Raw genomic sequence first — 15,603 nt, forward strand, 5'->3', positions numbered from 1 at the left:
ATATTAGAAAGCTCCAAAGTCCTATACGTGTGTTATTATCGGAAAGAGAGGGTTCTAATGTGTAAGTAGAAGAAAACCGTGTGCAAGTGGTTGCGAGATATTTGCATTCAAAGTTGTAAATGGAGCAGGCTCATGATTCTCTCTGTCTCGAATATAAAGTAATTTAGTGCTGCGCATAATTATCTTTTTCAGCGAATCACAATCCACTTTTTCACCTACCGTCTGTGAGACTTGTGTTTAGAAGAAAGGGTTTTGATGTGCAGTGCTTCTGATTTCAGTGGGTATCTTTTATCCATTTCCTTGTGTGTTTTCCACAAACACTAGTTCAGGGTGTGCCCTATGAAGGATGCCTGTCCAGATCTGGCCCAGGGTGACTCACCCTTAGAGGTGGGGCTTCGGTTTTTGCCCCCCCCCTTTGTAAAATTAGAGTACGGGTCAGGGTTCGAGTTAGGGTAAGCAAAAAGCTAATTATTATTTGTAGCGTTTATAATTATTCACAGCACCTTCTCAATATTTGCTACACAGGATCATGGTCCTTTTCCACATGCCAATTTTGAATGGAAATATGATGACGTTCTTCCTGATTAATTTGAATTAATTTCTCTGTAAATTGGCAGACAAATTGTTCCTGTAAACTTCTGAATTTATTCTGCTGCTACCATCATGAGTTACATCATCAATAACTACTTACTTACTTATTTACTTACTTACTTACTTACTGCTGATGAGTGGTTTGCATCTTGTGGTATGACCCCTATATTTCTTCTTCAAACAGTGGCTTGTGAGACCTTTACCCTCACCCTGTGGAGATCGTAAGTGATGTCACTATTGTTTTGGGGGTTTTCTTCACAGCTCTCATATTGTGTATGTCATAAGCTGCTGTTGTTGATTTCCATATGCAACCCTTTCAGTGTTTGTTGTTCAGTACACCAGTGGCTTCTTTCTTTGTCAGAACAGTCCAAATTGTTGTATTGGCTATGGCCAATGTTTGTGCAATATGTGATTGATTTCTCCTCTTTTCTCATCTTCAAATTGACTTGCTTTTCTCCCATGGACAGCTCTATTGTCTTCATGTTGGCTTATCCTTTTTAACAACAAATGCAGTTTTCACAGGTGAAACTAAAGACTACAACCAAGAGTAGCTTTTTAGAGCTATTTATCATTTAAACAATCAATCCAACAGACACACATGGGTAATAATAAACACCCCTTCAGTGTTAGAAAGTCACATATTCCAATATTAAACTGAGGTCCCATCCATGCTGCATGCCCGTTCCACTGCATTTGTCTCAGGTAATGCCAGGCACTACAAGAAGGGCAGACATGAGCTTTGAAGCCCCATAAGGGATGCCAAGAGACAATATAATACAGGCTGGAGTGTCACTACACCACCGCTGACACCTGGCGCATGTGGCAGAAATTGCAAAATATCACAGACTATCAAGGCAAGTACGCGATCATTGACAGCCACCTCACACCAATTCAGTTAATTCTATGCCCCACCATTCACAGTCTCATCTGTAGATGTGGCTAAGATTTTCAGGGAAATAAACCCATGAAAAACAGCTGGCGCAGACACCATCTCAATATCAGGCTGTGAAAACCCTCAATTTAATATGGTAGTATGTATTTAGTATTATTTATTAACATAAAATCTACCATGCAATATTACTGTACAGAGGGTTTTTTTTCAGTGTTCCTTTAGTCACAGCCAGAGGTAGTACTTTATTTAGATAAGGCTGCAAACAGTAGGGGGTGCCAAAGCCATTTAACAGCAATTCCAGATCAGAAATGGAAAGAATTTTTTTTGCCTAAGTAAGGTGAGAAACCTTACAAGGAAGAATTCCTTACAAGGAATTTGTCATTTGCTTTGTAGTAGATGTATAAGTTGTGGCAATAAGATGATGTTGGACTGGTCAGATTAAAATGATCAGGAACATGGGTCAGAGAGACCATGTGGAATAAGTCTGATCAAAATTACATTTAACTAAAATATTTCTCATTTCATGCTGAGCAATGTGGTGACATAAATAGCTTTAAGATAATACAATATACGGTTTTATATTTTGCAATGTGTGATTTCACATTGAGACACTGAATAACTCCACAACTGAAACTGAGGAAATGTCAGTGTTGGAGGAGTTACGCACACAATGCACCATGCTAAACTGGTGGTTATAAACTTCCATTACTTGTTAGCTGCATTTGGCTCATAGCTCCAGTGCAAAACTAAAGAAGCATGCAGTGTCAGGAACATTGACCTTTATTGGTGTTAAAAGAACAATTAAATGCCCACAATCACAGCAAAATGAGCAAAAGGAACACAGAACAAATCATTTCTTGTTCATGTGAAACCCATCCTGACAGCTTGGCCACAATGGAGAGAACTGAACAAAGGATCCATTAAGACTGGAAGTTGGTGAAGGTGAACTGTACCGATGTTATAAATACACTCTCCCATCCAAAAAATAACAAAAGCAGACTAAATAAAAAAGATCATCCACTCAGTAAGGTTAAAACACTTCAGGGCTTCTAAAGACACTCGTTTGTTTAGTGTTTCATCAGCCAGAGGAAGTGGAGCGACACAGAGATGGAACGTTGTATAATTTTACACAGAAAAGTGCTTCCTCCTTTAGAGAGCCTCTGCGCTGTCTCACACCTTTACACTGCACAGGTTCCCTAATAATGAAACTTTCACATTCAACCACATCCTCTTCTGTCCAGGTCCAATTAATTTATTTTTATGGATTTTATTTGTTTTCATGTATTATACTGAAATGTACCTGGTTAAATTGTTCTTTGGGCTCATACGGATTTTATTCTAGTTTGTGTATAATGTGTGTTGTGTTTTCTTTTTGTAAATGCATGGCCAAATTAAATTCTTTTAAAATAGAAATGAATAAAGAAATTATTCACTTTACATTTACACAAATTCTGCACAATAGTTCAAACATTATTTCGCCAATGAAAGAATCTTATTTATAGTGACTAATTAGTTACTCATTGGTCGCTATCAATCATTGGATTTTACCTTTGATTTCAGCAACAGGATGAATCATGTGATGGTCGTTATAGTGGCTACAACAGCTCAAGGTTTTACAGTAAAACATCCCAGTCAAATTGACAGTGTGGTTTAACATACAGTCCACAAGACCACAGCTTAATTTTAAGCTTTATTTGTAATTTTGTTAAAAATATTTCTATTGCATGTCTATTATAGAATTCTAGAATTACAAGATTAATTCTCATTACATTGCAGTATGATGTTATGAAATGCACAGTACTATAAAAGAGGCCTAACATACACTGCGTTTTTCTGATAAGGCAATCAGAGGAAGAAATGTTATTACTACTTCAGATCCAGTATAGACAAATAAATGTAAACATAATTTAAATTTTAAAAAAAAGAAGAAGAAGAAAGAAAGAAAGAAAATAAACTTTATAATAACTCCTCATTCATCACTGGAGCTCCTGAGGCAGTTTGCTGAAGTGGATGAATGAACCTCATTTCAACAGGTGAAAGTGTGTGTGATTTTACTGCACTGCACAGGTGTGAATATTTCAGGATAGATGCTGAATTTCTTTTTGATGCCAAAAATGTATACATAAAATTATAAATAAATGATTACTATTGAATTATTATAAACATTTTAGGCAAAAATAAAAGATCTACAGTGTCCCTTTACCAGTATCAGTCTCAAGTAAGTGTGTGGCCTAAAATCTAAAGGTGGAATTCAGTGTTAATTTTGTAAATGAATATTTAAATAAACATTTGTTAATGACATCCTTTCCATAACAGCAACAAAAATATACATAAATAATGATTAATTCTTCTACACAAACACAAACAAGACAAACATGCCAGAAACAATCACTTGGACAATGGGGAAAGTTTTCCTCCTGATCTTGGTGCAGTCATTTTGCAAAGGCGATTATACAACAGTCTTACTTTAGATGTGGCTATAAACATTTCTCCTCTAGGTATGTATGCTAAAAGTTTGTGTTTGCAGAAAACTGCTGTCATACTCCTTACATGCTATCACAGTCATTACATAAAATTACTAACCTTTTCAAATAGTCATATTTTAATAAAAAGTTTTAGGCAAAATAAAATCTACAATAAATGGCAAAATTCACACTGGTGGATCTGTACTTTATAAGTGATCTAGAAGAATATATAACTGCATATTTCACATGTAATACAGACTAATTTTTTATATGAAATAAGTGTTATTTACGCATGAACAATTTCACAATGCCTATTCATTACAACTCTCATACACTGTAGTAAAAAGCAAATTTCAAACAATACCCATGCCTCTACATTGGAGATGAAGGGACATTGTGGACATTTTATTCTTGGCTGAATATATGATCCATATTGTAAAAGAAACCAGCTGTTTGGATACTGTTTATGATTTTGATATAGGAAAAATGTCTAATAAAACCATTGCCATATTTCTTGTTTGAAACTCATACATCTGGCACTTATTACGCCTCTGGATCATTACTGTAAAAAAAATAATAACCTAAAGTCAACAGTCAAAACTCCAATACACTGGCAAAGCAGATGTGTACAGCTGTGTGGTTACATATTAAACATCTCTGATTATATAGAAATAAACAGAGAAATGAGTTGTTTCATGGTCCACAGTGTTGACGGACTTGCAGTATGGCTTTAGTTCAATCTGGAGTGAGGACTCTGTCATTTATACAAGATTTAATTTGAACTGTTAGAGTTTGGATTTTATGAATCAACATAAATATTTAGAATATTTACAGTAGAATTTTAATCATATTGTTCTAAAAAGTTTTCTGAAAAGTGTATTTCAGCCCAGGAGAATCTCTCTTCACACAACCCAACTCTGTTCTTTAATCACGTTTTTAACTCACACTTGCTGACTTCTGCTAACATGGCTAAGTCACTAGCTGAGTACAGTAGCATCATGTGAGATAAAACCCTAATCTGAACCTGGCTTGGAACTGTTTATTTTCACTCCTTTTTTGGAGGACAAGTTTATACTTTGTGAGCTGTATGACAGGAACATCCGGAAACAACTCTGATATCTTACCTCTTCAGTAACCACGGCAACCTTTAAACTTTAGTTATTACAGAATAGTAAGTGTTTAGTAAGTGCATGTTCACTCTATTCAGATGTTTGTTAGTTGAAAACAAAAGAGGATTATTTTTTCTACTAGTTTTACTGTAATTTCACTACAAAATAAACGTCTTCATACAAAAGTGTTATTTAAATTTGGATTATATTTTTCTTATCAACGATAGCTTTGGCAGCTGTAACATTAAGCAATTATCAGAAGTTTATTTTGTTAAATCTGTTTCATGTGAAAAGTGACAAACATGTTTATGATGTATGTGCTATGGTCACGGTTGCCAGATCTGCATCACAAAAGCTTTTTTTTAACTGTATCTTTAATGTTTTAACGTTGTTTATGTAAACCTCAGCAGTTGCTTGGTAAGATGCAAGAGAAATAAGAGGTTCTGATTCCTATATTATAACATGATTTCCTTCTGTCGTTTCAATTTAATTTCTTTACAAATCAACTTTTAATTTAAGATTTAATATAAGGATGTTTTATCACATGTTGAACCATGACCCTGCACAGGATAATGGAGTTACTGAAGATGAATGACTAAATTATAAGGATGTTTCTGTAGTACAGCTCCTAAACTCTACACTGATGTTGCATTGATCCCTCATCAAAAACCCTTAATGACTATTTAGATGGCTGACAAGGGGCTACAACCAAGGGGAAGTGGACAAGGGCACTTTAAAAAAAAAAAAAAAAAAAACTTTGCTCTGCAAAAAAAAAGACCAATTATTAATTCATCTTACTAATTAAAAGTCACATTGTGGTTGTGATAAAATGTGATTGCTTATTAATTTCATTAATAAAATTTATAGAGAACAAAATCCTCCAAAAGACCAACAAAAGAGTAAACTGTGGAATGTCATGACACACACACACACACACACACACACACACACACACACACACACAAACACTAACCCGTGCGCACACCTTAGTAGCAATTGCTCTGAGTGTGTGTGAGAGGTCTTGGGTGGAGGACAGGACTATGTTTCAAGTTGTTTTCTTTTGCTTTGTCATCTCCAATGGTCAAATTCTTCCCCTTCTCCTCCTTCATGAACAGATCTACCATCAGGATCTTCTCCTTGTGGATCTGAATGCTGATGTCTTTAGGGATGTCTGGGATGATCCAGTCTACAATGTCGCTCATCAGCATCACTACGTTCTGCACATGTGAAGGTTAGAGAAAGAGAAAGAGGGTCAACATCTAATATTTCTCCATATTTATCAGAATATTGACTCTACATTGACTGTTATTAATACCAAATCAAAGGCAGACTTTAAAACAACTTCATAATTATAGACACACTGTTAAAATAAATAAATGATACAAAAGGTTTAAAAAGTATCTCTCAAACTAGAAAAACTACTTTTAAAATATTATTTTCTCTCAAAATCATATATACCAGAATTATTGCCAACGTTACGGAGGATTTACCATTCATACAAATTGTTATCCTTCGGAAAAATAATTTTCCTAAAGTTGATTTAAAAAAAAAAAAATCTGTTCTTGCTTTTGATCTAATATGAGGTTATACACATTATAAAATTGCTTTATCATAAAATAAAAACTACCTTCGGGCACAATCAGGAATGTTATAAATAAGTTTCAGAATTGGATTCATGATCTTACACACGGCAAGCACACAGCCAGACCAACACAGTGATTAAAATGTCATTACATACATCATTGATTTTACTTATTTTTTCATGAAGGATGCCAATAATTCTGGACTTTTCACATATATGAAAACAAAAACTATGTTAAGATAAAGAAATATCCACATGTAGCTAAATGGTGTGTTTGTGGCCTCTGATACGCACACACAGACACACACACAGACCTGAAAGACGATGACGAAGGCGAGTCTGGCGGCTAAAACGGCCCAAAACTCTTTAGAGACCTGATACGGAGTTGATGACCATGGAGGTTCTCTGTAATCTTTATACCTACACACACACACACACACACACACACCTCTGTACTCATCACTTACTCACATTTTTGATGTTTATTAACAGTTATTAAGCTTAACATCTCATAAACTGGATTAAAATTAATGAGCCTTAAAAAATATGAATGAGTCTGAAAAAGTCTGAAGAAGCCTGAGTAAGTGAGAGTAGGCGTGACTAATTCCCCGGTTACCTGCAGATTTCCACCTGAAAGCCGGCATAGAGCGAGTCGACAGGCCCTGTGCCATTCTGGAAGTGACTGACATTGAAGTGTGAGAGCGTGTGATTAACGAAGCCATGCATGGAGCCATCAGCACTGTACGTGTACTGATACACCAGCCGGGGGACGAAGTCAGAGGTGAAGGAGATGACAAAGGCCTGAGACACATGCAAAACACATGAATCCCTGTTAATATACCACATTTGGATAATTTTACATTAAAATCCAATGAAGTTTTCCTGTCTCCTGATCTAAACCTCTTCTGTTTTTGACCACATCAGTATGCATGTGCAGAGGGACATAGGAATGTTGACTCATCATATTATCATGTCATGATTATGACACAATAAGGAACAGAAATGCTTTATTATTTCAGCAGTGGTTAAAGGCTCTGGGTTACTGATTAGAAGGTTGTGAGTTCAAGCCCCAGCACTGCCAAGCTACCCCTGTTGGGCCCTTGAGCAAGGCCCTTAATGCTCAATGGCTCAGTTGTATAAACGAGATAAATGTAAGTCATTATAACCTGGAGTGCCATTATTTTAGGCACAACTCTTAGTAAGGCTGTGTTAGTTCAGGTTTTCATTCAAATCCCTCTCAAGTGTTTTACTATTTGTGTAACAACATTAATGTATGGTTAAAAAAAGAAATATGATTACATATAAATGGTTAATGGTTATACCATGAATAAAATATGTATTGTGAAGTACAAACACTGAAATAAAGAACATGTAATAGTAAAAACACAAAAATAATCAGTTAACTAAATTTTATATATATATATATATATATATATATATATATATATATATATATATATATATATATATATATATGGGACATTCAGCGTATTTGAAATAAATCCTATCAGACAGTTAATGGTAAGCAAAGCTATCAAAGCAATTAAGAGCATTAAAATGCAATGGAAGGATTTTTTAAAATTGATTTTGTAAATAAGCTATTAACAATATTCAAACTAAAAAAAGATGTAATGTGCAGATTAAATACAGATCCTTTTTAAGATTATTGTAATATGTGTGTTAGTTTTTACTCTAGGTGCTTTTCTTCTCAGAAATAAATCCTGAAAGTTAGAATGTCATATTCAGACAATAACTGCTTTATACATTAAAAATAAAACCTGTGTCAAAAAGATTCATCCCCCAAAAAATGTTGTGCAAAGCAGTGTTCGAAAAAAATGACTTGGATTATTTAAGTAGGAAAGTTGGGCAGCATGACACTCGGCCAAAAATAGAACTAAATGCCGGAGTTCTGGCTCATGTAGAAAACATAAATAAAAGATAAGGTTACTGCAGATAAAATAATTGAAATTCCAAGTTCAGCATGTAATACAATTGGTAAGAAAAAAGGGAGAGTGAACACCTTCCAGTGAGATAAAATACCTTATATTATAGTAAATAAAATGTTCCAGACATAGTCAGATTAAAAATGACCAAGTTTGGTGTTTTATTCTGAAATGAGTCACAATAGGGGGAAAAAAAAGCCAAAACAGTTTTTAAAAGCCTCTAAAATGTACTCATTTGTAAAAAAACACAGAGTTATAAATGAAGGAAAATTAAAGCAGCTGTTTTCCTCACCCTGAATACAAAACGACAACAACAACAATAATAAAAAGAAGAACGTAAAGAATATTAACAAAAGTTGCCATATGTTCAGAAATAAAGTGGTAAAGCATCCAGCAAGAGTGTTAAAAAAATAAAAAATAAATATATATATATATATATATATATATATATATATATATATATATATATATATATATATATAATATATATATATATATATATATATATATATATATATATATATATATATATATACACATACATACATACATATACACCACCATGTTTATTTGAAGAAACCTAAACAGCTTTAATTGAAGAAACTTAAAATGCTTACATTGACAATAACTGCAATTTTGGCCACACCTCGGAGAATGTTGTACCAGATACCTGAAATCAAACAGTAGTACAAAGTGAAAAAAATACTCTTTTAGGAAACAATATCTACTAAAACTGTATTTTTCTGTCTTGTGTACTTCTGATACACCACTACAGCAGTATTTTTCATATGTAACTACTAGAGCTAACAGAGCTCTAATGATGTACTCTACTGGTACAGATAATCATGTCTGGAAAATTATGTATCCACGTTTGCTTTGTAGCTACAAATCTGCTACTGGACTTTTAAAATCCTCATACTGCCATACTGCAGTTAGATGCCATTTAACATCAGGAGGCTGTAAAGAAGACATGGTGGATTGGGAAATAATCGCACCAGCTATTTATTCTCATTCATATTAATTATTAAACTACTGGGGCTGACAAGTGAGTAATAATAATAATAATTAATACATCTGCTCACACACATTGTAAATTGTCATGTCCACCGTGGACCATCTCCCCCACCAGAGGGCACCCTCACTCAATTTCTTTTTGTCTGGCTTATTTACTGTGTTTGTACTCACCTGAGTTGTATTTCTCCTGTTTCTACTTACATTCTATAGTTTCTCCCATTAGTTGCTTAGGATTTGTTTCCCTTAGAAGTCTGTATCTCGTATGTTTTTCCTGTCATAGATTTTCTTGATTTTGGTTGGTTTTGCTAGATTTTAATTCTTTCCCTGCCTTTTTTTTGTTTGTTAGTTGTTTATTTAATAGAGCTTATCTGCACTTGCATCCACCTCCCTGGATTTGTTACAGAAATAAAAGCACACAGAAAACATTACATATAAAATAACTGCTACTAAAGTGTAAAGTTTCAATGAGTTTCATGCCACTGCTAAAAATGACATTAGTAAATACCAAATTAAACAAAACAGCCTAATTTCAGGATGAAATGTTCACATGGTAAGCTATACACACCAATGTCTTTTGCTCGCGCTGCCACAGGCCTCCGGATCTCTGCTACGAACTTTTTAGCATCAAGACGGATTTCAATGATGTTGTTGAGCAGAGCAAAAAGTGGCGCCAATGGAAATGACGCCACAAACAGTGTCACAAAACCAAACTGGATAACTGCACACAATAACAATAAATATTACACACAGTCACAAATGACAGCAGTTTATGGTCGCTGAACCAGTGAAGGTCTGTGTTGTGGATGTGGTGTTCCGAAAACAATGTGGGCTTTAGAAACTATTGAAGTCATTTTGAATGCAAGGCTGTCCTTTACGGGCAGGGCAGTATCCATCCCACTCTGGAAGGTGCTACTCTGATTTCTCAGAACAGGCCTAGTTAATCAGTGACAATCCAGAGCCAAAGCCATGGAGCAGACAAACAGGCTAATCTGACCCTCTGCTATCTGCCTTGAGTCATCACTCAGTTTCCAAAATAGTGAGACTGTCTGTTCCCCAAGCTAAACAAAAATGTATCTTTGATCTGAAGTTAGGTTTGCTAAATATTAGATCTCGGAAGGATAAGCAGTATGGAGGATGGATGGATGGATAGAAATATTAGATCTCTTACATATAAAGTATTACTGTTATAGTAATGAGAGATGTTATATACTGTGTTTAATGGAAACTTGGATGAGACCAAATTGATATGTAGCATTAAATGAAGCAATTGTTCCCTAATACAGTTTTATACATCACCCTCGTCTAACTGGCAGAGGAGGAGGCATCAAAGTTATATATAATGATAATCTAAGCATTCCACAAAAACATGGACATGAATTTAACTCAGTGGAACTAACATAACATTTATAGGCACACAAATTAAATCTACTCAATCAATTCACCTAATTATTATTTACAGACTGTATTCTGAATATGGTTAATCAGAACGTAACAGGACCCACTCATAATGCTTGATTTAACACCAACGTTTGGATTACATATAGAAAACAGTCACACTTCCATAGGCTGGAGCAGATCATTATCTCATCTCATTTAAAATAAGTCTTACTCATAATATATGCACCACACCATGCTACCACATCAAACAGATCAGGTCAGTGACTGTACAGTTTTAAAGGTACACTCAGGTTTCACTCAGGTTGATGGTGGAGTGGCTGCTTGTTTTATGTCTCAGGACACCCTCATCTCTGTCTTACCTTCTGGCTCTTGCTTTTAGTTTTACTGTCAAAGCTAGTCCTGTGTCACTGTAGAGTACATACCCTTAAACCACTACAGGACAAAAGCGTATATAATATTCTGTTCTCTCTCTCTCTCTCTCTCCCTCACATGCTACAGGATGTTCCTCCTGCAGCCTAATGAGATGCTGGTGATCCTGACTCCTTCGGCCCTTCTGACCTGCCTGATCCATCTTGATTCTCTACTTCCACTTGGAGCCTCCTTCACGAGAGCATCACTCATTGTTGCTGAGGATGGCCCACATGGCTAGTCTAAATGCCTGAATGCTGTGAGATTGCTGTGGATGGTACCGAACTGATACCTGAATATTGTTGTTGATGGTCTCACTTGGATAGCCAAAATTAACAGAAAATAAATAGATTATACCCAAGTCTCATTCATTGTTCAGTGAATAACTTAACTTGGATACTACACACACACACACACACACAAACACACACACACACACACACACACTCACTCATCTCCATGTACTCTGGTGTGAGGCCTGAAAATGGTTCAAGGAAAAAGTCGGTCTCATAGCGCTGCAGTGTTTTTTCTCGCTCCTCCTCCTGAAATGCACTGCGTTTTGACTTAATGTAGCGAATTAGCTTCTTCAATTTACTGTGGAGAAACACACATACACACACACACACACACACGCAACTGTATTTTTCCTTTTTTAATTAAACATACAAAATCAGGGTGATTTTGTCATGAATGTGTTTGATAAACTTCTACAAGTTTTCATTATAAAACAAACAAAAGATTTCTGTTTGTGCAAAAAAATATTTTGCATATTGCTTCATCTAAAAAATAACAACAATAATTGAATTACATACTGGCTACATTACATACAATGATTCTACTGTATTCTAATGTGTCCTAATTCTATTCTAAAATAATTCTATTGTAATGTAATTATAATGTGATATAATTATACTCCAGTATACCTTATATAATATGTGTAGAAGTGGGATCCATGAAACAGTGTGTGTGTGTGTGTGTGTGTGTGTGTGTGTGTGTGTGTGTGTGTGTGCGCGTGTGCGTGTGTACTCACGGAATGCCGATTTCAAATAGGTTGTTCTGAATTAGTTGTTTTCCCAACATGGTGATACTGAGCTGAATGCAGAGCTCCATCAGACAACCACCATGCGCACACTGCACACACACAAACAGACACACATTACTGCTCCTTTTGTGTCACTAGACAGTTGGTGTGTGTGTGTGTGTGTGTGTGTGTGTGTGTGTGTGTGTGTGTGTGTGTGTGTGTAATATGTTCACCTCCTCCATGCGGTAGGATTGAAAGACATAAATGTAGCTGCCAGGACGACCAACAAGCCTGCAGAATGACAGAAAAAAATGAACAGCATAATAATAATAATAATAATAATAATAATAATAAGTGGTAACAGCATGACACTCACCTCCCTCTGAAGAAGGCGATGTATATAATTGGAGTAAATGCATTAAAAAACTTTAGGATGAACGTTTTGAAGATCAGTCGTTCCTCAAAGCTTTTGTCCGTTTTTGGTACCTCTGAAAATGTAAACGTTAAACATTAAATGTAAACATAAGATTACACATGAACAGAAGAAAAATCTGGAACAGTGCTGGTTTATTTTCTATAACTGTGACCAAATAACATAACTAAAGTTCCAAATACAACATCCAAGATGGCACCACCCTACGGCAACATGCTATGCGCTGCTCCTTACAAATGTTTAGTTTATTTGTATGTCACGTTGTTGTTTTGTGCACTTTTTCCTCTGTGAATCATCTGCTCCTTCTATGCAGCATGAGCGTCTGTCTTTATTGGACATTGTCAAGACTTTTTCCAATTGCCTAAAACCTCTGGGAATACCACAAGACATCCTCCAAAATTCAGCAAATGCAACAAACAATGGTGCACACCTAAATGCGACATACAAATAAACTAAAAATTCTCTCAGGCCTCCAGAAGGAAAAGAGGGAGGTATAATGGCACCCTGGTGTGACTACACCAGCATCCTATCCAGCCCACTCTGCCTAGCATTCTGTTGGCTAACATCCAGTCTCTCGAAAACAAACTGGACAAACTTCACTGCCACATCTACTCAGAACATGAAACTGAGGGTATGCTGTGTGTTGTTTCATAGAAACTTTGCTATGGCCCAACATACCCGACTGTGCTACTAAACTGAGTGGCTGCTCCCTGCACGCTTGGACCTTAGTGTGGTCGATACCAGAAATGTAAAGGAGATGATTGGCTCTGTCACTGCACACAACCTTGGTTTACCAAGCACAGCCAACTGTCCATCTCACCTCACACTGCTAAACTGACTCACTCATGCAGGCTTCTCCTCTACAACATTAGGATGATCCAGCCATTTCTACCACAGAGGCCACTCAGGTGCTTGTTCATGGTCCTTGTCATCCCCTGTGCATCTGACCCCCTCAAATTAATCCAGAACGCAGCTGTTGCCAAATCACACCATTACTGTGCTCTCTTCACTGGCTTCCTGTAGCTGTCCACAACAGATTTAAAACAATGATACTTGCCTGCAAAGCCAAAAAATGAAACAGCACCCAACTACCTTAAAGCACTTTTCACACCCCACACTGCACCACACGCCCTCCATGAGGAAGCATTTTTTATAGAGACTACAAAGCACTTCTGTAAGTTGACATGAATAAGAGTAATGCTACATTGTTATTTGCACTTCTGGTTAGATGATAACTGCATTTCATTGGCTTTGTCCTGGTACACTCATATGCTGTTGTGAATTGTTGTAACAGTTTATGTCAAGTTCTATAGCAGTGCCATGGTAAACATGAGGGTGGGGCCACGGTGGGGACCGGGCAGGGACAGCAACAAGTGCCTTCATAAAGCAGGTGTCGATAACACAAGCATTTAAAAAATGCTACACAATATGAAAAGGATTCAAGAAGATGGAAAGAAATAACTGACGCCATTTGTTACTACATCGCGAAAGATATGGCTCCTATAAAGACAGTGGAGCACAGTTAGTTTAAACACCTTGGTAAAGCTCTCTGCCCAACATGTACAAAACATGTCATAAAAAGGTAGCTGCTGAACTGAAGTCTGCACTTTGCAGCCACATCTGATCTCTGCTCAAATAGGACCATAGTTTATATAGTTTAATAGTTTGTGTTTCCTTCAATTATTTTAAAATCAAAAAGATAAGAAATGCATGCTTTCATTAGAAAAAAATATCCCACCTTTAATAGTTGAACATATTTACAGTACAAACCTAGTCAGTAAACTATGAGGGCAAAAAAGAGACACCAAAATAATCATTCATTAACCGTAATAGTTATTAAATGTAAATGTAAAAGGTAAAATATTCAATTAAACGAGATTTTGGTCATATCGTCCAGCCCTAGTGCTTACAGTTGTGTACTTTAGTTAGCATGTGTTTTGTCATGTTTAGAACAGATGTTTTGACACACCTTGAGGTAACAGCATTTTAAAAAAGCAGTTTTGTCCAGGGTGTAATATTTAGATACAGATTTTACATATAGTAACATACAACATAAAACATGAGCTAAATGAGAGTGCATAAAAATCAGCATGTGACATGCTGCCATACCCATCATCACAATTACATGATGATACAGTAACAGTAAAATATTTTTACATCATTATATTTATAAATTAATATGTTTATATACTAATATATTTATATGGTAATACAGTACATGCAGTAATGAAGTGAAGGAGTGGCAACTGACCGAGTGTCGTTAGCCAGCGTGCTACGGCACCATACACCTCATCCAGGATGAGGATGACCACCAGGTTGATGATGGCTGCCGTGGCTTTGACAGTGAGACGAACATTAGAGCGTGTTGTCGGGTTTGAGCTCATGTGCAGCGCCCATGTGGTGGAAATTCGGTACAAAATCACACCAAACACGATAGCAAACGTCACCCCAATCTGTTTTACAGATAAAAATATTCATTTTCTTAAAGTTTTTTTTTACTCACTACAACTAAACACACAGCACTAATAAGCCATTGTTTTGTCAAACATCTGCACACCTTTGGCACAAAATGAGAACAAATAAATGCAAATTGTATTAATAAAACATGTAATGTTCAGTTTCACAGATGTTCCTTCATTATCCGTAATATATATTATATACACATGCACACACACAAACACACTCACTGTCCACTTTAATAGGAACACCTGTACACCTGTACTCGTGCAGTTATCTAATCAGCCAAA

General features: G+C 36.0%; 1 protein-coding gene across 6 annotated transcripts in view; it reads right to left on the reverse strand.

The window, feature by feature from the left end:
- Positions 1 to 3,160: 3,160 nt before the first annotated feature.
- The window catches only part of LOC108269297 (anoctamin-1), a 47,415-nt gene continuing 34,972 nt past the window's right edge, over positions 3,161 to 15,603 (reverse strand). For 5 of the 6 annotated variants that reach the window (XM_053682160.1, XM_053682161.1, XM_053682162.1 and 2 more), the window contains 10 exons: positions 15,108 to 15,309; positions 12,800 to 12,911; positions 12,657 to 12,714; positions 12,433 to 12,533; positions 11,854 to 11,996; positions 10,162 to 10,314; positions 9,200 to 9,252; positions 7,256 to 7,440; positions 6,954 to 7,059; positions 3,161 to 6,274 (listed from right to left, as the gene is read on the reverse strand). In XM_053682160.1, the coding sequence (XP_053538135.1) occupies positions 6,044 to 6,274; positions 6,954 to 7,059; positions 7,256 to 7,440; positions 9,200 to 9,252; positions 10,162 to 10,314; positions 11,854 to 11,996; positions 12,433 to 12,533; positions 12,657 to 12,714; positions 12,800 to 12,911; positions 15,108 to 15,309 (1,344 nt within the window). In that variant the 3' untranslated portion in view covers positions 3,161 to 6,043. Of the gene's footprint in view, positions 6,275 to 6,953; positions 7,060 to 7,255; positions 7,441 to 9,199; positions 9,985 to 10,161; positions 10,315 to 11,853; positions 11,997 to 12,432; positions 12,534 to 12,656; positions 12,715 to 12,799; positions 12,912 to 15,107; positions 15,310 to 15,603 lie in introns of those variants that run through there. The other variant, XR_008396847.1, reaches the window with a different exon arrangement.

This window comes from Ictalurus punctatus, chromosome 8 (assembly GCF_001660625.3).
Source record: "Ictalurus punctatus breed USDA103 chromosome 8, Coco_2.0, whole genome shotgun sequence".
Lineage (NCBI taxonomy): Eukaryota > Metazoa > Chordata > Actinopteri > Siluriformes > Ictaluridae > Ictalurus > Ictalurus punctatus.